Source organism: Ylistrum balloti, unplaced genomic scaffold (genome assembly GCF_031769215.1).
Source record: "Ylistrum balloti isolate Yb309-2 unplaced genomic scaffold, AGI_CSIRO_Ybal_v1 Utg370734, whole genome shotgun sequence".
In the NCBI taxonomy this organism is placed as follows: domain Eukaryota; kingdom Metazoa; phylum Mollusca; class Bivalvia; order Pectinida; family Pectinidae; genus Ylistrum; species Ylistrum balloti.
Genome location: NW_026782433.1, coordinates 628,910 through 654,438, shown reverse-complemented (window position 1 = coordinate 654,438; position 25,529 = coordinate 628,910). Strand labels below are relative to the sequence as shown.

Sequence of the window (25,529 nt, the reverse complement as noted above, 5' to 3'; positions counted from 1 at the left end):
ACTAAAACGAAAGACCACAACAAAGATAGAAGAGACCATCAAACATTGCATTACAAGAAGACACCAAATCGAACAATATCAGGAAAAACAGCAGATTATGATAAAAACTACAACAATGGAAATACAGGAGACTTCAAAGAACATTACAACGGATCGCGGACACACCAGAATGAAGAAAGACTACAGTGGAAATAGAAGAGGCACGAAAACGAAAGGTTACTTGAAGGGAGGAACACAAGCGAACCGGAAATCGATAAGAAATCACGGGCTTCACAGTTGATGCCAACCCATGTGGTAAGCCATTTATAAAAAAGATCACTTTTACTAACTAACAAAGACAGTGTTGAAATCTAATAATTTTGTTCATTTTCTTCCATTTGACATGGTATGCCCAATGTTAAACAAGAGATCGATGAAATTAGATTGAAATATATATTTTCTTTGTTGTCAAGCGTGAAGTATACAGATTAGCGGTATCCCATGAATGAAACTGTTACTGCTGTGGGGATGATGGAATTTATTTACCGCTTTCTTGCAGAATCAATCAATGTTTTCTCCGGTCGCCAAAATTAATCTCGTATAAAAAAATCTAATACTTCCTGCGATATGAAGCTTGGCTTGTTTAATCTTGCTAGTTTGTCCGTTGTTACCGTTGCTGTATACCTTGTTCTCATTTGAGAGAATGACATTACTTATTTGGATTGACCAAGATTTACATGGCGGGTGTCGTCGATGAAGCAGAAGACGCTTACTTTTCCAGAACACCTAATCTTATTCTCCTTGCACTTTTTAAGGAGTCACCGTGTAAATCTTTTCTTTTGTTCATATTTTGCCGTGGTTTTATTGAATTCTAGTTTGGATTATGATTACGTTTACATGATGGTATTTCCATGTCGCTTTTTTAACAAGATGAACTTTCTGTTACAAAACGGTATCTTGGCAAGCATCATATAATTGATCGAACGTATCCACTGTCCATGGCAGCGTCATTGCATTAAATGTAGCTTTGTTCTGAGTAACAGCGTATACCATGCAATACGAAGATGGTGGACTCATCGTAATTTCCTCTGTTACAGTATACTTTTAAACATTGTGTCCATCAGTAACAAACCTGTCGAAGGTGAAAGGATACTATACTCCCTGTAAATGAGTATGACTACCCGGCCATTTTTAACAGATATTCGACAACGGGAAACGCTATCCTTCCTCCCCTTTTCCGTCCTCCCTTTTTCCTTCCTCCCCAATCCGTGTCGGCTAAAAATTTGTCCAAAATACGTTTACAAGAATACGGTTACGACTTTATTGAAACAAAAGCAAAATATAGCAGAACGTTTTTCAATCGGACATATTCTATTAATTAAAACGTGATACTGTTTTGTACATGACATATCCCTTAGAGTAGCAAAATTATTCTGTCACGAAATCATTCTAGTTTCAAATGGGCATTCTGTAGTATACTATCATTGATAAGTAGTATTCAGGTCTGATTTTCGATTCCACAAACATCACACAGGATTTACAAAAAAAAAATGGTAATGTTAACATGTTGTCACATTGTCCATTCCATCAGTCTCATTGGGCGTAAGTAAAAGAAAACGAAAACCGTGGGCGAAAGGATGAAGAATGCTGCTATCACATGAGAGAGTAATTATTGTGACCAGTTCGGAAATTTCTCTCCATGTTTTTATCTCTGCAGTTCACAAGATCTGTCCGTCTGTCCGAAAGAAGGGGAAATGTGGTTCCTCTCTGTATTGGGGAGGGGAAGTTTCTTGAATCTGATAATGGCGTTCCTCGCGGTGTCACTTCAAATGACATCCCGATGGTCTGATGTTTTAAAGTCATGTTATTTGATCTCTGCATTTTGTCGGTTCCTTTTCTTACTGAAAGTAAAAAATGTTATGGATTCCTTTTCATACAACACGAAGATATACATGTACACGTTGTAATAAACGTGAAAATGGAATTTGGGAACATGTCTCTTTACAAAACTTACGGTTTGAAAGGCAGTCGTACAAATTCTAATTCGCAAATCACTTAAACTAGAGGTAGATCTCTGGTCCCTAACAATTTCCTATTGTCCTCGTTATAATAAATTCAATAATTCGAACTCGGGGATTTTTTTTAAAACACACAGAAAACTCATATATCCCTGAATGAATGTAACATTACAGAGACTCTGTCCAATATAAAGGACATCTTCGAAACCCCGGTCCATCTTATTTTGTCGTTTGAATTATTCGGGAGTGTGTTATCTATCTATCTTCGCCTAAACAAAATTTGCTCGCGGAAAGAGAAAACAACTTCTGGTGGAAAATATCTGAAGTTTCACGATTATAAATCATTTGATTGGTTCCCGGCAGATTAAAGTGGCCAATCACCGTGATGATAGCAGTTCTTTGGATACGCAATCAGTTATTTACGTTATTGATTTGTTGTGTACAGAGATTTTGATTTTTAAAAGCTTGGAACTCTTGTATTTCGAAGCTGTATTCAATTTTTCACATGAAATACTCCATGCGTTCTTTGGTTATCGGTATTTAGCGGAGCGAGGCGCGGCGCTTAATACATCTGGTAAATCAATCTTCTTGCAAAACTTTGTGCAAAGTATACTAAATAGCTCGAATTTTATGCATAATTTGTCCCGCCGCGCCTCATTTGGACTTCCAGTATTGCCCATTACGGTGAAAATTGTATACTTTATAAATAATGAAACAAACGTGCAATTTAAACGTGTTTTTACCTCCTCTCGTGGACCTGTTGCTGACTTCACTCCGCTCAGACTCCAGCTGGTTCAGAGAAGGAGATGGGGACGACGATAATGGTTTCGCCGTCGGTCGGTAGGATGTTGCCATTTGGTCCTGAACTAATCCATAAAGTTGACCTAGACAGTTCTTATTCTGATCCAGTTTAGGGTCACTATACGGAGTAGAATAAGTGTCGACTTCGTCACTACTAGAAGCATTGGCGACAGTGCTTGATGAAGGGCTGACAGCCAGTATAGACGGGGGAATGGATATCTTTGGAGCAAACTTCATACAATATTTGAACATATCGTCTGTCTCCGGACCGGAAGTGTATATAGAAAGGACCTCTGAATCTTCGCTTTCTGATAAATCCGACTCCGAGTCGGAGTTTGGCGGAAGTTGTAGCTTGGCAACCTGACCATTGACCAAACTGTTCCTCTGGCCATGACGTGGCATTTGGGGTCTTTCTGAGGGATAAACTCTGGGCGAGAAATTTGACCTATTCGTTTTCTGTCTGTTTCTCATAGTTTGAACTGCCCATTTTTCCGCTCTGTTGAAATCATTCGGATATTTCACCCCGAGTCCAACCTTGGCCTTGCCGTTTCGGATTAAAATACTCGCACAGACGTCGTGGTTGAGCCGCATGGCGAGCATAAGGGGCGACGTACCAAAGAAATCTTGTACGTCGACGGAAAGCCCGTATTTCAACAGCGCCTCTACCATCGACTTAACTGTGGACGCATTTCCGGAAGTGACCGCGTGAAAGAGTGGCGTCTGTCCGTTGACATCCGGTCTGTTTAAATCCAGTTCACCTTCAGTGTGATCAAGGAGTTGTTCAACGTTGGCATCACGTCCGTACAGACATGCCCACGCGAGTGCGTCCCGTCCTACAACATCAGTTTTACCGACCGTGGCGCCATGTTTTAACAATATACGGATAATCGTATCCCGACTTGATTCCATGTCAATAAATATCGCCCTGATAAGCGGTGTCTGTCCGCACTCGTCTGCAAAATCCACATTACACGAACCTGAATCCAGCAAGAGACGAACTTGTCGAGAACGTCCTGACGTGACGGCCTTCAGTAAGGCTATGGACGACATTGCCATTAAGCTAAATCCGTTTCGATGCAAGAATTTGATGTTAAAATAAGGTATGCTTTTTCTGTAACACCAGCCACGCTCGTTTGCTTTTAATTATTTTCTGTACATGGATGTGTCCATAGTGCTCTAACTCCTAGCCAATGCTGTCGTTGTGCTCTAACTCCTAGCCAATGCTGTCTTTGGAAATTATTGTTTTGTCGATGTCCATTTATAGTTTGACATATGTACCTCGTCAAATATGACGTCAATTAGATGATACAAATTCCCGTACGTCCGGAAAACCCAAGAAATTTCAGACTTACAGAACTAACTGATGTATTGAGGCCTCATTGTTATAAAAGTCTGGAATAATGCATTACTTATATTTTACGTATATCCACATCCTCACTCAGCTACTCAAATGGTCATACCGGTCAGCAACTTACGTCAGTGGAGAGGACTTTTACTTGTTTCTCACAACTATTAACAACAATGGACATGGAGAAGTCGTTTGACGATGTAATAAATTCATTGACTACACCTTCTCCATTTATTACGACCTGTGGCTGTCAGTTTGGGCTTTGACACTCCTGATCGCAGTGACCAATACAAGGGGTGTGACCAACTGTTTTAAACTTGTTTCACCCTAATATTGATCAATATGAAAATTATAGTTATTTTTCCAGTTTTTTCTTTTCGATATTTATCACAATCTGAAGTCTGAAGCGAGGGGGCGGAAATTGTTAATACCTTCACAAACAATTGAAACAAAATTAAATGGTTCCGAAAACAATGGCAGTAAATTTGTAAAAGACAAAATTATTGTTTTCTAAATTCACTTCCTTTCAATGCCATACCTCACCAGGATATGAAAAATACCATGCAAAACTTCGGCGTTATTCTTGTATTTAGGTACACTGAACTTCAATACCCGAGACGAAAACCTCCTCATTTATTTTTAAAATTTTTCAGAAGAATTTTGTTTTGCGATAAAGAGCGGGCATCAGACAATGACCCGTTGTGTCCCACTTCCGGTACGTAGAAAATAACAGAAAGCACGACAATAGTGTTTATCAAGGTATAATACTGATCCTGCATTAGCTTGAAAAGCATATCAGATGAACTGTGAAATGCGTGACTGTATGTAGAAACTATGATCCTTCTTGTTAAATACCTCTCGTCATAAAATATATTTTACATAGATATATACTCATTTTCTAGTTATTGTATGAATTCGTCTTTAATTTTTTTGTTGTTTTTCATCTTTTTAATTTTTTTAGCCAAATTATTGTTGTAATTGTTTCTCGATTTGTAAATACGATGATATAATACACACAATGTAGGACATCGCACGCATGTTTGTTGTTACCTATTCGAGAAAAACGAAATAAAACAAACATACAAAAGCCACATAGCAAAAATCACACAGTAATACCGGACTCTGTACATGTCTTGTCCACTTACAGTGCATTGCCATAATTATGTTACACAAGATATATGTCTCGTGAATATCTAAAATTAAAAGACAATAGTTAGGTGTATATTTGTTTATTTGAAAAACAATAATTGACTCGCGACTTCCAATTAGCAAAGTATAATTATCTTGTGCGCCAACAGGACAAAGGGGAGCCGACATATAAACAGACGCACGTGATCCTGTAAGACAGCAAAAAAAACTTTAGTTAGTATAATTCAAGGTCAAAGAACAAGCCGAGGTCGAAGTATTTTCTCTTCCCACCGGAAGGCGATCATTTTGTCGATGTGAACGTACTTGGGTTATTGTTAAAGGTCAAACTAAGGACGTAGTATACAATTTTTGTACATTTCACAACTTACAAAATGTACTCATTTGAAGCGTGTCTACACCAAGTTTGAAGGCCATATATTGGTCGATATATACAGGATACGTACTCTGGAAACATTTCAGAATTAACCAGTAAAGCCAAATGTCAAATAGTGGTTATAGTGTTCATGTACTCAGCTCTCCGAAAACCTGTAGATTGACCACAACAACTTAAAATTTTATTATTTCCGCACTAAACGACAAATTTGTCACCATGTTTTTGTTTGTATTAAACAACATTGACATAGGACTAACGCATGCGTTATCGAAAGAAGTGTTTAAAAATCTGAATGTTGTATAGATGTAAATATAGTAATATATATATATGTAGTATATGCAGACTTATAGGTATGGACCATTATAAGATTAAAATTTGTCGACACGAAGCTTATTACAACTTTGAAACATTTTTAACTTGTCTAAAGGATTATTTCATTTCGTTCTGAATTTGTATAACTTTGCAGTTCACAAACTCTCTTTCAATTCTGTTTTTCTATAAAGACCAGGAAGTTATTATGCGTAAATCTAAGTACAGTTCTTGTTTAATTTGAAATATATACTTTAATTATCGGGACTACAACCGGTTTAAGAGAGTTAAGGTCTGGTAAAGACGGTGTCTACTGATATTTAGTAGATAGAGGGTAAGGAAAAGTGTGTGTGTGTGTGTGTGTGTGTGTGTGTGTGTGTGTGTGTGTGTGTGTGTGTGTGTGTGTGTGAGGGGGGGGGACTACATACGTATCAAGGGAGGAGTTTGGTTGGTTTAGATACAAATTACATTGTTGTTATTGTTGTGTTGTTATTGTTGTTTTATTGTTCTTGTTTTTTCTTCTTCTCCTTCTTCTTTGGTCCATACAGAATGCGTATTTTTATTGTTTTTATTGTTGAATTAAACGATATCACGTGCTGTTATACCTCTGTACATTTTTCGGGTTTGTAATGTATATCAAAGTAGATTTTCTTATATTACAACCAGTGTGAAGCCTAACAGTACAGAGGAAAACAGTGTACGAGATAGTAGTGAATAATGTAATATACAATATGATGGGAAATAATGTGCTGGACTAGGACTAGGATGGACTAGGATGGAATAGGATGGAATATGACTAGGATAAACTAGGAGGGAATAATGTGGACTAGGACAAGGATGAACTAGGATGGAGTATGACTAGGTGAACTAGGATGGACTAGGACTGGAATGGACTAGGATGAACTAGGATGGACAAGAACTAGGATAAACTAGGATGGAATATGAAAAAGATGGACTAGAATGAACTAGGATGGACTAGGACTAGGATGAACTAGGATGGAATATGAAAAGGATGGACTAGAATGAACTAGGATGGACTAGGGTGGAATATGACTAGGATGAACTAGGATGGAAAATGACTAGGATGGACTAGGACTAGGATGAACTAGGATGGACTGGGACTAGGATGAACTAGGATAAACTAGGACTAGGATGAACTAGGATAAACTAGGATGGACTAGGGTGGAAAAGACTAGGATGGACTAGGATGGAAAATGACTAGGATGGACTAGAGTGGACTAGGATGGACTAGGACTAGGGTGAACTAGGATGGACTAGAATGGACTAGGACTAGGATGAACTAGGATGGACTAGTGTGGACTAGGACTAGGATGAACTAGGATGGACTAGGATGGACTAGTGTGGACTAGGACTAAGATGAACTAGGATGGACTAGTGTGGACTAGGACTAAGATGAACTAGGATGGACTAGTGTGGACTAGGACTAAGATGAACTAAGATGGACTAGAATGGACTAGGATGGACTAAAGTGGACTAGGACTAGGATGAACTAGGATGGACTAGTGTGTACTAGGACTAGGATGGACTATAATGGACTAGGATGGACTAGAGTGGACTAGGACTAGAATAGACTAGGATGGACTATAATGGACTAGGACTAGGATGGACTAGTGTGGACTAGGACTAGGATGGACTAGAATGGACTAGGATGGACTAGAGTGGACTAGGACTAGAATGGACTAGAATAGACAAGGATGGACTAGAGTGAACTAGGACTAGAATGGACTAGAATAGACTAGGATGGACTAGAATGGACTAGGACTAGAATGGACTAGAATAGACTAGGATGAACTAGGATGGACTAGAATGGACTAGGATGGACTAGAGTGGACTAGGACTAGAATGGACTAGAATGGACTAGGATGGACTAGTGTGGACTAGGATGGACTAGAGTGGACTAGGATGGACTAGAATGGACTAGGATGGACTAGAGTGGACTAGGACTAGAATGGACTAGAATAGACTAGGATGGACTAGAGTGGACTAGGACTAGAATGGACTAGAATAGACTAGGATAATCCGATGAAGGTGGCAGTGTTTCTTACTGATTGTAATACACTCGAAATATCACGTTTATCCACAGTGACATGTTTTACACCTTGATTTACATACTATTAGAGGACTTTAATATGTACCGGAAAGACCATGGAACTCCAGCTGAGGGGATTAATGTTTACACTTTCAGTCTCCTGTGCACGTGTCGTTGCATTTTCTTTCCGGTGAAGTTGTTTGGGCGGAGGTCCGGATTCTAAGTAAAAATGCCTTGAATCCAAACCTCCAAATAGTCCTCACACTGTTTAGGATTTCCTTCGTTTCTCAATTGAAACAGCTTTGAATGAAACTCGATATCAATGTTGACTTTCTGGTATTATGTAATAATAATAATCTCCTTCAATTTGACTAACGTGATCAACATACCGAAAAGAATTTTAAAGTTCTAGATTTTAATCCCGCACTATCTGATGTTCACCGTACTATCTGATGTTCATAACAGGAGAGAGATTATATCAGACTGTGCGGACACACGTGTTAACAATAAACACAACGATTTAACAGATGAAGGCAGTTTTTTACTATTTTACTTATGTTACCTCAACTGATCAAGATTATCTACTTTCTTTATCAGAAGAAAGTGAAATCGAAACAACCTGATGAAATATCAAATGATGAAATCGATGATGTAGCTGAAAGCTATCAATCATTTATTTACTGTCGCTGACAAGAAATCATTCTGACGTAAAACTGTTTACAAAGTACACCGCTGACGAAATAGTGATTAAAATAGCAGACCATGATTTATGGCATATTGTAACAAAACTCGTACAGAATTTCATAAAGCTAAAGATAATTATTGTACACATAAAAATGATGTGAACAAAAGAGATTTAAAAGTCGTAAAATGTAACAAGGTAGTAAACAAACACATAAAAGTTTCAGAGTTGACAACGAAAAGAAAATAAGAAATTCTATGAAAGACAGTCTGAAATATCTTTGGGATGTACTAAGTTATCGGGTTAATCAAACTCGCATCAAAGTAAAATATCAATAAATGAATTTTACAACTATTTTTTACAAAAAAATTAATTTGCTACCTATGATGAAGATAATAGTTACGTGATCTTATCAGATGTTGCTAATATGAAGGATTTCTCACCGTCAGTCACAGCATGTTAAAATACACAGCAAATACAGTTGCTTACCTTCTCTCTTTAATCTTCCGTTCATCTCTTGAAACTGGATCCTTCCCCCAAACAAGGGAAACATGCTTTAGTGATGCATTTTTTCAAAAGGTGACGCATTGTTTTAAAAGGTGACCAGCACTATTCTTCAAATCACAGACCTATCGCTCTATTCAGTGTCATTGGTAAAGTTTTAGAAAGGCTAACTGCAATTTTTTTCACATAACTACATTTTAGATAATTCACTCACTCACAAATTTCAGTCAGGTTTTCAACCAAGACATTCCACTCTACATCAGCTAATTGAAATGTATTATGATATGTTTGTCAACCTTGAAAATAATCAGCCTACCTGTTTAGTATTTTGTGACATTTCTAAGGCATGTGATTGCGTGTGGCATAGGGAACTGAGAGTGAAATTGACTGATTATGGGATAACAGGTAAGTTACTTGACTGGATAATGAATTATGACAGTAATAGATAAAAACAAGTTCTTATTAGAAATAGTAAAGCCTCTGTTAAGACAACAAATGCAGGCGTGCCTCAAGGCTCTGTTCTTGGCCATTTACTATTCCTCCTCCGCTCTCTCTCTCTCCCCCCTCCCTTCCCTATTCATAAGTTATACAACGTGTGCCCAATCCTATTGCTACCTATGTACACTAAGATATGTTTAAATCAAATCAGGCACGTTTCATATCACCTTCTCCACTTGACATGATATTCAATCTCCGAAACTGGCCCCAACCACGAAATCCTTATACAATAGGTGTGCCTGGTATATTACGTAATATGATATTCTTTTCGGAAGGTGATATCGTGAAGTTTTTAAAAATCGGGGTTTCATTTTATTTCATCAATGTCGAGAAAGGCCAACTCGCTTTATTTATTCAGGATGGAGATTAGGACTCTTCAAGTAAATATATTTACTATCTTTAGAATGACACGTGTAAATACTAGATAGAAAAAAAGATACGGCAACTTTGATACTTGATCATTCAACTGTTACACCACGCATGTTTTGTGTGGTGTATGCCTTGTACGAATTTAAAAAGCAGTTCAACTGAAATCGTTTTCATTGGACAACAGGAAAATTATTGAATAAAAAAATCTTTTCCGTTTTTTTATGATTTGATTTTATCTTCACGCTATTATCATTCGACAAAGGATGAAAAAAAAAACGTAAAACTTAAGTGTTGTGAATTTTAAATATTTTGAAGTTTAAGTATGACAAAAATCTGTGATATAACAACGAAAATAAGTATCAGAAAAAAAAGTCGGTCGATAATACCCGTATTGAACCCCACTTTTCATATGTAGTAATGGGGATATCCATTGGAAATCCTTTTTGGAGGGTAACTCCGTGTCATCCAATCAAATCCCGTGTTACAAATTACACGTTTGGTAGTGACGTCATAAGCAATATCTTAACAGCTGGCTGTTCGGCATAAGAAAACACAGGGCTTTTCCGACGTAAGTACACAAAATTATAAATCGCTCGGTTTTGTATGCATTTAAGATATATTGAGCTATTAATTTAATATAAGCATATAGTTTTATACCTCTTGATAACGCTTAAAACTGTTTACTTACAGGACCGAGAAGTGAAGTTTTCCATCAGTCGCCATCTTCTTACTCGATCTTCGAGGACACCTTCATAATATTTGGTGTGAATCATTCCATGACAGTTTGTTCACAACGAATTACATCAAGATTACGAAGTAACATGGCTGATATATTAGAAAGTTAATCAAACTGATAGACTTTCTGTTCACTTCGTCGATATTTTCCTGCCTGACTTGTAGTATTTCCCAGGGGAGGTCATCTGCACCTTTCTGACAAGGTCACTATAGAAAAGGAGTGTTTATGTGTCGAAACAAGGTGCGTTAGTGTGAACGCCAGGCTGGATCGTCGGATCTTTTCAAAGTTGTGTCATAATTCAAAACATTTCGACATAAAAAGGACGTGATGTATCGCGTGAAGACTATATGTTGTGGCCTTACAAGGCCAGCAACATCTACAAAAGTTCTGCAATATTGTAGACCATGCTCACAGGTCCAACTTTCTTCAAATTCAAAAGACAGTCAAACTGGCCGAGGTCCGACTGCTCGAAAATATGCGACCAAGGCTGCTGCAGAACCATTCCTCAATGGCACCTCATCCGCTTATGTTGAGGAAATGTACAATTCATGGCTTAAGGATACCAACAGTGTGCATAAGGTACCAGTGATGTGAAATGTTCAGAATGATTTACCAAGTAGTGGGTTGATACTAAAAGTTGTATTAACTTATTAAGATGTACAAATTACATCTAAATATTTCAGTTAATAATTTTAATTATATCTGATTCGCTTTAGTTAAGTTAGTTTTTACTTCAGAATTTCCTCTACTTTGAAATCTGAAGCGTTACCAAAACATTTCAAGTTTAAAGTGTTTCAATTTATCATATATTTTCTACGCATTCACCCAATATGTCTAGCTTAATTGCCATGAATTAATTACATATCAGTTACTAATAAAGTTCCTCTATCAATATTTGTTTTTGACGGGTGATTACCCACTAAGTTTACTTCAAGGTTAGTGCTGTGATTAGATTGTTCACTTTTACTTGTACCATATTGTGAATAAATACAAAACTCAATGTTGACAAAATATCAGAAAGAATCTGTATAACTAACCTAAAACCTTTTCATCAGTGTCTATTCCTAAAGCTGTAAATTTGAGCATACTACAGTGTATAGACATGTCTACAAATCCACATCTACTTTAATTTGAAAACTGTAATGGGATTTTTCTATGTTACATACTCTGTAATATTTTACTTGCTAAGTATTCATATGAAGATATGTGTTTAACAACACAATGAAACAGCTGCCAGGTGACTATTATTAACAACCAAAATTCAAATTAAACTTAAAGTTCAATTTTTGATTTCTTGTTTCTCAAAATGACAACAATCATTAGTAACAGGTTGATTTGTTTTTAATGGAGAATAACAAGCAGAGCACCTACAGTCATTGCTAATGTACGAGGCAAGCATTCATATGTATATGATGACCAGTAATGTCTTGTGCTTAAAATGTTGAAAAGAAATTTCTCGGAAATATAGGTAACATTGATGCTAGACCAGGTAGTTTCTGTAATACATGTTTCACATACCATTGATACCAGGTCTACAGGTGAATTAATCTGTTTTCAGCTATCTCGTCAAGAATATATAAGGAATTATGTTTTTGGAAATTACCAATGATATATTGATAACATTCATTGATAAGGTTGTACTTTGAACACCATTTTGAATGTGTAGTCCAATGCTATTTTTAGCTTTTTAAATTGTTAAATACAAAAAGCATTTATACTGCAGAATACCAGTACTTTGGCGATGGAATAATTTTGACAAATTTACCAACTTCAATCACCATGAACAACAGCCTAACTAAAATGATGGGCCATGGCTAGTTTTAATGAATTCAGTGACATCAGTCATCACGCTAAACAAATTCATGGACCATGACAAGTCACAAGATTGAATAAATTCACCATCTCCTACTAGTATGTAGGCGGTAGATCTTTGAAACACAACTAGACTTGATAAAATCACTCAATAAACATTGCCCTTAATACAGACCCTTATGTCATGATAAGTAATTCACTAACTGACCATTATCCTGACAGACCCTTGAGCCATGGCTAGATTTGTAAAAAAAGACTAACTGACCATTATCCTGACAGACCCTTGAGCCATGACTAGATTTGTAAAAAAAAACTTACTGACCATTATGCTGACAGAGCCTTGAGCCATGACTAGATTTGAAAAAAAAACTTACTGACCATTATGCTGACAGACCTTGGAGCCATGACAAGATTTGAAAAAAAAAACTTACTGACCATTATGCTGACAGGGCCTTGAGCTATGACTAGATTTGTAAAAAAGACGACCATGTAACTGACTATTATGCTGACACATCCATTGGCAATAGATTTGATAAATTTGACACTTGACTTCAACAAGACTAGTAAATACGGTAGATGACATCAGCCATAACCAGGGTTTATACATAGGCATACTGTATTTACATGTACATTATATTACATTAATTTCATAATTTTATAAATGATTAATTTTTACACATAAAACAATGGTTCCCACAATCAACTGCAAAAAATAGAACTACATGTAAACAAGAGAAAATATAAAATTTCATTAATTTGAAACTTTGCAACAAGCAAGATACTGTTTAATTACAACCATGTATAGTCTGTAATCTCCTTCAATGGCACAGATAGAGTAACCTTTGGTAACATTATTTAATTTTAATCTGTTGATAGCCTTATCTTAAAACATGTTGAGCTATACTCACGGGTGCCAAAATATTAATCTATATAGGAAATTTGGTTTAGTGTAAAATATTTTCATATTTTGTTTCAGCCCTTAGTTAATTAAAATTTTTAAGGACCTGTTTTGTCATCTCCTTAAGAGCAAATATTTGATCATGATTACAATAATGGAAATCTTGTGTCATTCAAACTGTTAATCAATATTGAAGCTGTTGACAAAGTTCTGATAAACAAACAATGAAACACTACTGGACCGGATGTTCAACCATTGAGTTCTTCTTGTCATCATGGACATTAAAAAAGTTTAGAATTCATTGATAACTAAATGTTCTTGCTTTTATACTGTGGTCTCGGACTGTTCCGAAATAAATAACAAGAGAGACATGGTACTGGGTTGTCAGTCAATCCACGTTTAAATTAGTTTGGACTTTGCCCTATGCATTGTATAAAAAAAAACACCCGTATATATTACTGTTTGGTGAAATCGTAAACTAATACCATAACATTTTTTTATTTTTTTTTGTAATTTATCATTTTATTCAATACAATGAGTTGATACAGAGAGGGAATATACAATGAAACAGCCTATTGCTCATCCATGCAAGCCCACACACACCTTTGCACACATGACAGCTCTTATAGTAGCAATTGTTTGTATATCTCAAGCAAAACATGCTCATACACACAACAATCAAAAACAACTATATTCACACATAAACAAACTGTTTCATACACATACACACATACATACTTATCTATAAACAAGTTGTTTCATCCACAGTCACTTTTCATTCTCTTTTGCATCAAAGACATACATAACACACATATGTCTCTGCTTGCATGTACACACATACATGTTTCTGTATAAACAAATTGTTTCATACATAGTCACTATTCATTCTCCCTTGCAGATACACACATACATATTTATATAAAGACAAATTGTTTTATATACGGTCAATATTTAAGTACTTAAACACCACTAACACCCTCACTCATACATACTCTCGCCCATCAACACATACACCCTCACACATACCCTCACACACAGAACTAATACCATAACATTGTCCCGTAATAATCCCAGCCCTGGGCTTATTGCAGTAAAATACAACTAAGAACATGTCAGAAAGTTAACCTTCGTCATTACATACTAAAATAAACATTGTAGATAGAGACAATAATGTAGATTCTTGAACTCCTACATTATTAATGTAAATGTATTTGTCTTGGGTAACAAGGTCATGAAGGTGACCTAGAGGTGACACCTTGACATGGATAAGAAATGAGTTATGTGTCATGTAATTTAACATTAATTAGACCCAGAAATGAATCTAATTTTGTCTTATCTGTGTTAACATATGCAGGAAACCTCACTTCAGTTTGTATTTCTGAAACCTGAAAGTAAATACCAAATAAATTGTAACATATATAGTAATCATACGGTAGATGCCAAAAATAGTTAACAAACATATGGCTAATGTATCAACATTGCCTACACTCTCATTTAGACCTGAACATAGCTTGTACAAAACATGTTGATGAATATTTAAGGGGAAAACCTGAATTTCACATTTAATGATAACTGATACAAAAGTTGGTTTACATGTGAGATTTTGGTTCCATTTGAAACATTTGAAAAAGTAGGTTTTGATTTGTTTTGAATTAGACATCTTCTCAACAATTTATTAAAGGCCATGGTTATGTAATTAGTTGTGTAGATGAGAAAATGTCACAAATTAAAAATACGAGTGAAATTACTGTCACATGACCATTATAGTGTTGTGCTATGAACAGAAGGGTTATTGTACTGGATGGGGCAGTCTCAGTATTAACCAGTAGTTCACATTATGAATCACTTTATTGTCTCTCATTAGATTTAGTAGATTTACAGACATCACAACAACCCTAAAATGAATATGGAAGATGGCATTTTGGACTGGAAAAAGAAATATTTGATATAAAAGTTATCTAAATTTCAATGATTTTTTCCTCATTTCAGTCATGGGACTCCCATTTTAAAATGGTCTCTAAAGGTGCCCAGCCAGGAGAGGCCTATGCCAGACCCCCTGCCCTCGGTGGGAGCATGATTCCTGCGGGAGCCACAGGCATGCAACCAGGGGCTTTGGGGGAGAAAGAAATCACTGATCATTTATCCGTCCAGGCCCTTATAAGGGCTTATCAGGTGTGTATGACTCACAATATTAAAATTACTTACATGGAAATGACAAAGATGTATAATTAAAAATTTTTATGACATCTGTTGTAGTATTAGTTATGATCAGATTGTGAATTACAAATGCAAAGAGTCCATATTCAGAAATGTAAATGAAAACTTTAAATAATATTAGATTATATCAATTTTCATTTTGTAATATGAATAAATTACAGGCTAACTGAAACTTTCATTATCTGAATCATCACTGCATATCAATGTATTTATTATCTGTTATGACATATATGTAAATGTGTACATCTGTTCATTGTTCATAATAATAAAGACAAAGTCTGTTTTTCAGCAATAACCCCAATCCACATATTTCAATCGCAACATGTCTGAGAGTTGTTTGTAATCTCCTCTGTACTCGTGTTCTTAGTTAAGCTGGATTTACCTGTATAATGCATGATCCTAGCCATTATGTGTTTACTCATGCATTGGAATAGTCAGTAATACCCAGGAAATTTGAAAATAAATATAGAGTGACTGCCCTTGGTTGTAGGAAGACTATTCCTTGGTACTCTGGTTTATGGTCCAATTCATCATTGCTTTGATATCTAAATTTTCCACTTATTAATTAAATGGGATTCTCTGTAACTATATGTTGTTTTGATTTAGAACAGATTTCTCTGGAACTTAGAAATCCTTCTCATCGTTTCTTATAAATATTTCGTTATCTCAAAATGCAATTATGAAAACATGTTACTTGATAATCTCTCACTAATTCAATAAATTTCTGAAAGCTCTTTCTAGAAGAAGTTTTATATATATATATGTTCATGTACATACATCCTCACACACCCTGTTTACTAACAACTGCAAATGCAGATAAAACACAGTGTGTCAGATACCATCTTTGATTTTCCAAGTTCCAAAGTTATTGTCAACTTCCTAACTGTAACATTTGTAGAGGTAATGTGGAAATTCATATAAAAATGGCAAAGAATCTACAGTGTTCTACCTCAAGGTCAAGGTCACTCAAAGGGATCAAATGATCAGAGACAAGGATCAAATGTTTCATGCAAACATTTTGGTTGAAGTGTGATTTAAGAACACTGGACATCATGAGACTCTAGGGAAAGATGGCTCTGTGCACTATAATCGTTCAAGATTATATGTGAAGGGGATTGCTTAGTCTAAGTATACATAAATTCTAATTGTTAAAGTCAGTGTGGAGGTCAGATTTGCAGTATTGGGAAATTTAAGCACTTGTGTCCTTTCCATATCAACACTGATATATGTAATGTCCCTGAAAATGTCAATGTGTAAGGGACAAATTAAAAGTTAGACATAAAATCCAGTTTTCATTGTCAGAATTGCTTGGTAAGGTGAAGGGTATTCAAAGATAGTGATGACAACTTTACCTAACATATAGTATGTGTTTTCAATAGTATATATATCTACTCTGACCATTCATATGTTGCAAATAATAGACATATTTTGCAAAAAAATGAGTAAATTATGAGAAAACAACAACTTATTAATAATCTGTATAGAAATCTGTGTTGTTTTATGATGAGGGAAAATTTGTGCCTGTCTTGTTTTGGAGATTCTGTCCTGTTTCAATCTTTTTAGTTTAGATAAAAAATGCTCTTAGCTATTCATCTTTATCTGGTTTGGAATGTTTGTACTAAGAATTAACTCTGGGAGTGGTCCATGTCACATCTATGGATTTTATGGGTGTTTTTTTGTGATAGTTACACAGGTGTAGGTTAGTCACAGATTGAAAGGCAATATAGCACTTAATCTAGGTCATACACCTTAACTACCCAGGTTTGTGTCATGTCATTATCCCTACACCATTTATACATCTTATTTATGCTTGGTACACCTACGTAGGTAGTATCTACAGGTATGAGGTTACAACAACAGAAGTGTGGGGTGACATCAGGATAAACAAAAGTATATATGTAAAAAAAAATATTGTGTACAAACATCATCTCATGGTTGTGTGATCCTGGCGTTACTGTTTATACACAGTATTGTCCCAGACACAGTCATGTATGTGATAAGTGTGTTTGGTTAGAGTATGATTTTTGGTTCCAGCATTTTAATCTAACACTGTCTTTGATAGCAGCCATTGAGTAACAACCTCTTGGTCCAGCATCTATCTGTCAGTCTATAATGAATTGGAAGGGGTTTGGGGATAGCATGTGGAAGGTTTGACCAAACCTTTTATATTATTAAAGATTTTTTATGCAAATTATGACTTTTATAAACAAGAATTATTCATAAAAACATGTGCAAAAACATTACTTTGTAATATAACATTGTGATGTTGTCAAGATTAGGTCATATTTTCTGGACCCAGGGGAACATTATTTATGTTAAACAAAGGATGTGGTCCCTTAAGGAGTAAGTGGTTGGTCTGGATAGGGAAAAAAACTTGTTCTTCAAAGATTTTCACCAGATTTTTAGGTCATCTGACCCGAAGGGTCCGATGACCTATAGTCATCATGCTTCGTCCGTCGTCGTCCGCCGTGCGCCGTCCGCCGTGCGCCGTCCGTAAACTTTTCATTCAAACGACTTCTTCTCAAATACTAGAAGGTCTAGGGGGCTAATACTTGGCACAGAGGATACTGGCATGGAGCTCTACCAAGTTTGTTCAAATGAATGACCTTGACCCACTTTAAAGGTCACAGGGGTCAAATATGTTAAAATCTTTAAACAACTTCTTCTCATTAACCAAAAGGCTCAGAGTGTAGATATTGGGCCTGTGACATGCTGGGATGAAGGACTACCAAGTTTGTTCAAATGAATGACCTTGACCCACTTTAAAGGTCACAGGGGTCAAATATGTTAAAATCTTTAAACAACTTCTTCTCAATAACCAAAAGGCTCAGATTGCTGATATTGTGCCTGTGGCATGCTGGGATGAAGGGCTATCAAGTTTGTTTAAATGAATGACCTTGAACAACTTTCAAGGTCACAGGGGTCAAATATGTCAAAATCTTTAAATAACTTCTTCTCAAATACTAGAAGGCCTAGGGGGCTAATACTTGGCCCATAGCATGCTGGCATGGAGCCCTACAAAGTTTGTTCAAATGAATGACCTTGGCCCACTTTCCGATATTGGGTCTGTAGCATGCTGGGAGGAAAGGCTACCAAGTTTATTTAAATGAATGACCTTGAATAACTTTCAAGGTCACAGGGGTCAAATATGTCAAAATCTTTAAATAACTTCTTCTCAAATACTAGAAGGCCTAGAGGGCTAATACTTGGCCCATAGCATGCTGGCATGGAGCCCTACAAAGTTTGTTCAAATGAATGACCTTGGCCCACTTTCAAGGTCACAGGGGTCAAATATGTTAAAATATACAAAGGACTTCATCTCAATAAGCAAAAGTCTATGAGTGCCGATATTGGGTCTGTAGCATGCTGGGAGGAAAGGCTACCAAGTTTATTCAAATGAATGACCTCAACCCACTTTAAAGGTCACAGGGGTCAAATATGTTAAAATCTTTAAACAACTTCTTCTCATTAACCAAAAGGCTCAGAGTGTAGATATTGGGCCTGTGACATGCTGGGATGAAGGACTACCAAGTTCGTTCAAATGAATGACCTTGACCCACTTTAAAGGTCACAGGGGTCAAATATGTTAAAATCTTTAAACAACTTCTTCTCAATAACCAAAAGGCTCAGAGTGCTGATATTGTGCCTGTGGCATGCTGGGATGAAGGGCTATCAAGTTTGTTTAAATGAATGACCTTGAACAACTTTCAAGGTCACAGGGGTCAAATATGTCAAAATCTTTAAATAACTTCTTCTCAAATACTAGAAGGCCTAGGGGGCTAATACTTGGCCCATAGCATGCTGGCATGGAGCCCTACAAAGTTTGTTCAAATGAATGACCTTGGCCCACTTTCAAGGTCACAGGGGTCAAATATGTTAAAATATACAAACGACTTCTTCTCAACAAGCAAAAGTCCATGAGTGCTGATATTGGGCCTGTAAGATGCTTGGAGGAGAGGCTACCAAGTTTGTTCAAATGAATGACCTCAACCCACTTTCTAGGTTTGGCTTGCTTTTTGTCAGATGACCGTTAAGGCCCATGGGCCTCTTGTATAGAACAATAGGATCCCATGTTGAATATTAGATTCAACCCTACAGGTATGAAAAAATGGATTTTGAAGATGAAATATCGAAGAGTAAACCTATCAAACCTAGATCTGTCAATTGATATGAAAAAACAGATAATAAAGGAGTGAATTTACTTGTAATATTCCTAATTCAATACAATCCAATGTAAATAAGGCCTACTGCACATTTTCTGTTTTTTGTTTTTGTTCTGTCATTCAGTCATACTTTGTATGTCCTATCAGTAAGAAATGGTTCTACCAACATCGTTGTTTTCATTTTCGCCAGCCTCCGCTGATTCTGACTTGTAATTGTTTAGTAAAAAGGTCTGTTTTTATAGGATTTCTATGTTTTATTTCCTTTGTTTTGTCTGACTCCAATTTCTTTATGATGAAGTCTAATTCAAATTTGATTTAACTGAAAAGATGTTTTACGTACTGGGTAGAATATTTCAGAATTAACAGCAGTTTACTTCTTAGATCATCAAATGCACCGTATTTACTCAAATAAGTGCTCCATAATCTAGACATTCTTCAAAAAAGGGCTTTTTAAAAAATCACAAAAAGGTCAAGGTCAGTCCAGCACATCAGTAGACATTTTTATACAATGGTTGTTAGTGAGGTTGATTTTGTTAAAGGCTTAACATCTACCTTGTAAAGGACTGCAACTGATCTTGTATAGAAATTGTTTGAGAAAAAAGAAGAGCATGAATGGGCAGTTTGTAAAGGAACGTGACACTTATTAGAATAAGTACAATATTCAAAAGCAAAGATTTATGAAATGGGGAAAAGACAAAATTCAGCCTGAAGTTTTGTTAGTTTCTTTATAAAAAGATTGGAGCCTGAAGGTACATTGTTTGTGTTGTTGTCTGTTTTGAATAATCTCCATTGAATTTTACACACTATGGACATATGAAATTGCAGACAAGAGGCCACAATGTCGCATCCCTGGATCCCTTGGGGATTGCGGCTGCTGACCTAGATACCGAAACCCCGTATGAGTTGATACTCAATAACTATGGATTAGGTGGGTAACTGGATGTTAAGTTAAGTTACTAGTTAAACTGTTCACCTTATGCAAATCAGCTTTTTGCACCTTAACCAAATTGAATTAAATATCATCTAAAAAATTTGTCCTTGAGGGAAAAAAATGTGAAAAAAAGATATTAAGTGTATATATATTTTTATGAGAAGCATTCAGGTACTCTTCAAAGAATAGATAAACCTGTTCTGGCCAGATATCAAAGGAATAAACATGTTTTTATAAAAAAAATTCCCGAGAAAAATATGCAAAGATTTGTAAAACATACAAGTAGTATGTTTTATCAGGTATATTCAACATGTCACTGATAGTAGAACATTGCAATCTCAGCACTGATATTCTCTTTGTGACAATTGTCTATAAATTGTTTATAGTCTGAGTTTGTTTATCTCTGAGAGCAGTACCTGAAAGAATCCTTTTTTGTAGCTTTGAATGAAACCTTTCTGAGCAGCTGCTTGTAACATTGCTGGAATTATCTTCCCTTTGTTCATTTTCGATGAGGTGTAAATTTTAAAGCATGACTTGAAAATCAAGTTAATTTTTGGCATCATGTACATGGAAATTGTCAAAAGGTGATTTGCGAAAATAGTTTAGACAAATCATCATGTTAGCTTGTCTCTTATCTGTTTGATTGTAATGATATTTTGAACCCAATATTGAAGGAAATGAGATCACAGAAGTTCAAATTTAAGTGTAGATATATATTTCTGTTAAATTCCAATCTTACCAATAAATCTTACTTAAATATTTATCACAAAACTCTCATTTTAAAAATTTGTAATTCATTGCAAGATTCTTTTCTATTTAAGACTTGGGGTGCTTATTGAAGGGGAAGAATGGTATTTTCTAGCCTCGGTTATTCTGTAATATCGATTGAAATTGTTCACCAGAATGTTGATCTAAAAAAGCAGAAAATGATGTAGGATAGATTCATGTACGCAATTTGAAGGGAAGGAGACAGGTTGACATGGGATTTGCTATAGTTTTAGCAGTACCAAGTGTTCATCACTGTTAGAGATAAAGATTTTATAAGCCTGATTTTAAAGTATGTGATGTACGTTTCTCTCGGGAAATAAAAACAATGGAACATGATTCACAGTTACCATAAGATGACTCATAATGACATTTTAACCTGAAAATCCAGTGTGGTGTCCAAATTGCTTGCTTTTCTGTCTTTCTGTAAAGTATTAGTATTTTCATTTAAAAAATTGGACTTGTGCATGAACACTTGGTTTGTAATATTTTTCTACTTTTTAAAAAAAATTGTAATCTTTCCTTTATATTACATATTTAAGTGGAATATCATGAACCAAGCCTCTCCCTATACACATGATTCTGTCCCATCTTTTATCATTATATGTTTGAGGGATTTTGACTCAGCACCTGATAGCAGTATCATGACAAATATTTGGATTTGCAATTATTTATCACTTTGCAATTTTGTTTTCCATTTGAAACTGAATTTTAAAAAAAAAAGTAACAATTAAAATATCTGAAAAATGTGATATAAATCAGAGGACAATCAACCTCCCTTTTAAAACCTTCCATTATGTGTATATCTGCAATTTTAAGAGTTTTTTCACAGTCCATGAATTTTCCTACATTGAATCTATTGTTAGAATAGAGTTTACATAGAATATATTACAATGATAAGATTTTCAGATTAGAAAAAGATTTTTTAATTTTTTTTTATACTATCTGCAAAGTCATAAACAACAAGCTCCTTATTGTGTTGTTGAAATAATAAAATGTGTTGTTGATGAACTCCTGTGATTTCGAAAGGCATTCTTAGTCTAATCTCTAGTTACAGAATGGGCTTGATTAGATTAGATGAATGTTTGGTTCAAACAGGAGTATAAAAATGTACCAGCCACGTGAGAAGGAGCTAGCATTGTAATCTGACTCAGGTGTCTCGTCCAAGTGTTTTTCCACTGATTATATGCCTTGGCTAAAAGTTTTATACCTCTGTCGTGTTGTACTGACCCAGTTCAGAGAAACTGTTCTATTATTGTTATAAGTTTTTTGCATGATGTACATGTAGTTAGTTGAGACAGCAGGAAACATGTAATTATAAGACTAAAATTATTCCATTAAAATATCATAGGTCAACATCACTAGTTTGTCGTCAACCTATATTACATAGTGTTTAGTAGCCAGGAGATTCATTGTAAACACAAGATTTACTTTACAAAACTGGTCTGGTTCTTTTCTTGAATTAGACATACATCACCCCTTTCAAAAATCAGTAGTTTTTGTTTTAAATTTCAAAAAAAAAAAAACTTAAGTTTTAAGTGGTTAGAATAGGGCTTACCGTGTCAAATTGAGCAGCTTGGTAGGTAGTGGTAACATGTATTGTTTAGAACAGAAGTAAAGAAATGCAATGTTTTGATGAGTAATGTCAATTATATATAGTATTTACTGTTGTGGACTGTTGAGCATTTTTTTGTCTGTGGATTTATCGGTTACTGGGGGTATGGTTAATCAATCATTACATCATTGTTGGGCTCTGATATTGTCTTTAGTACTGCCCTCACACTGCTCAGATAGATGTAAAGAGGTGGGGTGATAAACATCTCTCCTCCGCAGTCCACCAAGCCTTATCCATTAAGATTGGGTTTTTTTTTTCAGTAATTAATTTTTCTACCTGTAGGTGAAATTTTCAGGTATTTGTTCTGATTTCTAGATTTTTACTCAGATGGGGTTGACAAGACTTAACACAATGTAAATATTTCAAAATTGTTCAGCATTTCAAAAATTGTGAATCTCAATGATTATTGGTATATGTATGAAACAGGCATAATTCAGTCTACAGAGAAATCTAATATCTACAAGCTATGTACATTGTATGTTACAATTTCTATTGTGTTAGAATCGAATATGTATCTTCCCCAATCTACTTACAATTTGATTATCAATACAACTCCATAGAACTCTGAATGCGGAGTCATAGAGAGATAAATTGAGAATCAAATTTTAATTAGATTGTATCCTCCCAATCTGTATCTGTTTTGCTAATTTTACACACCAGGTAGATTTTTTCTACAGAACTATACTGGTTTTGGTATTCCTGGAAATACAGTATTAGTATTATGTCTGAAGTTGTCTAGACCTTAATTCTTTTTAATTCATCTCAAATTAAGATTTTAACTTTGAAAATAAGAATTATTTATACTGTACACTGTTGTACAAAATAGGATTAACACCACTCAAAATGACAGATTTCTTGCAGGATCTTTGAATTTTTGTAACTTAGGTAGAGTAAGGCTGAGTAGAAAACAGAACTGAATCTAGCCTTTTCTCATACCAAACCAATTATATAGTGTTATTAATGGAGAAACTAATCGTAAATATACTCATGTAGTAGGGTAGTGGGTATTAGGTAAATTGTAGAAAACTCTCTGTACAATATATTGTGTAGAATGTATCAGCAAGGATTTGGGTATTTCTCTATGATAAAATGCCTGACATGGTACCCTCTGTCATCCCAAACACTATTTCTCAGGAGTGATTTATAGAATGTGTCACATGCAGCATAGAGACACAGATAATAATTTACCAAATATTTATTTCTCACCTGTTTTCTGCTTTCATTGCATTGGAAACTACACTATTGTTGATATCGTGAGTTTATCGATGTCACTGTTTCTGAAGTGATGTTTCACCACTGTGTGTTATTGTCTGTATTGTAACTAGATGTTTCTGATATTACTAATATCTTTCATCACAAGGACTTGCCACACTTCTGTGAGAAAATTTTCACAAGTTTACAAAAATGTACTGTAGTGTTTGCTTTGCCACTCAACAAACTCTGATTGGTTCTTTTGTGGCATGCTGTTTTAGATATCACTTTCTATGAACAGGCAAAGTCCTCCATCACTCTACCTGAGAGCCGGAGGTCACTTTCAGTTGAACCTGATAACTTGGTTTCCATAGCACCGAACAAATCTTTGATATTTTGTGGAAATCTTCAGACACCTATGCATACCATCGATGGACAATTTTCGTTTTTGGAGGTCCAAAATTAAGTTCACCAAAAAAAAAGAAACATTACATATAAGAAGGTCTCAGAGGTTACTTTTGCACTGGTTTGAGGAGTTTATCGGAAACATTTCAACAATGATGTCTGTGTGTCCTGTACCGATAGGTAAACTGGGCACAACTGGTCCATACTCATGATCTGTTGCAGATTTGATCATTGATGATGAAACCAACAATAACCTTCATGACAGAATAAAGTAAACATCATCAGGATCGTTGGTTTAAAATTTCGCATCTTTGTAGACTGGACAAATTGGAGAAAGTATGTATTCAAGGAAGAAAGAATCATGTACTTCAATAACTCAACACAATGGTCAACCGATAAATACTGACCACACAAAACTGACCAAAATTTGTCCTCGGCAATACAACTGACCACTATAAACTAACTTATGTCACTGTCAAAATGTTCAATGTTTAATTAATGTACGAAACTGACCTCTCATGTTCCTAGTCAGTGGTTCTAACTTAACAACAAAAAACACTGACCAGTATATAAACTGTCTATGGATACTTACTGACCAACAGGCCATAAAATGACCAATAGCATTTCTTAATTGTCTGGAACTAATTCTGCTGAGTGACCAACCATCATATCCTAAGTGTCTTTTAACACATTTTTTCCTTGAAAATTTACCATAT

At 35.5% G+C, this 25,529-nt stretch overlaps 2 protein-coding genes across 3 annotated transcripts in view; one reads left to right on the top strand and one right to left on the bottom strand.

The window, feature by feature from the left end:
* Positions 1 to 1,570: 1,570 nt before the first annotated feature.
* Positions 1,571 to 3,848, bottom strand: LOC132557847 (uncharacterized). The gene is made up of 2 exons (XM_060222373.1): positions 2,741 to 3,848; positions 1,571 to 1,880 (listed from the first exon to the last, which is right to left on the bottom strand). Exons 1-2 carry the CDS (start codon positions 3,846 to 3,848, stop codon positions 1,633 to 1,635), a joined length of 1,356 nt encoding a protein of 451 aa, XP_060078356.1. The 3' UTR covers positions 1,571 to 1,632.
* Positions 3,849 to 10,580: 6,732 nt separating this feature from the next.
* LOC132557856 (2-oxoglutarate dehydrogenase complex component E1-like) overlaps positions 10,581 to 25,529 on the top strand; it is a 30,699-nt gene continuing 15,750 nt past the window's right edge. Inside the window, exons 1-4 of one of the 2 annotated variants that reach the window (XM_060222385.1) lie at positions 10,581 to 10,648; positions 10,771 to 11,395; positions 15,516 to 15,698; positions 20,732 to 20,834. In XM_060222385.1, coding sequence (XP_060078368.1) covers positions 11,144 to 11,395; positions 15,516 to 15,698; positions 20,732 to 20,834 — 538 coding nt within the window. In that variant the 5' untranslated portion in view covers positions 10,581 to 10,648; positions 10,771 to 11,143. The remainder of the gene's footprint in view (positions 10,649 to 10,770; positions 11,396 to 15,515; positions 15,699 to 20,731; positions 20,835 to 25,529) is intronic. The other variant, XM_060222384.1, reaches the window with a different exon arrangement.

Bases quoted from the DNA above. Each gene is read 5' to 3' on its own strand.
- LOC132557847 (XM_060222373.1), bottom strand. From the start codon at position 3,848: ATGTCGTCCATAGCCTTACTGAAGGCCGTCACGTCAGGACGTTCTCGA. The intron at 1,881-2,740 runs GTAAAAACACGT...TTTTACTTTCAG, and splicing joins CAACAGGTCCACGAGAGGAG to TAAGAAAAGGAACCGACAAA.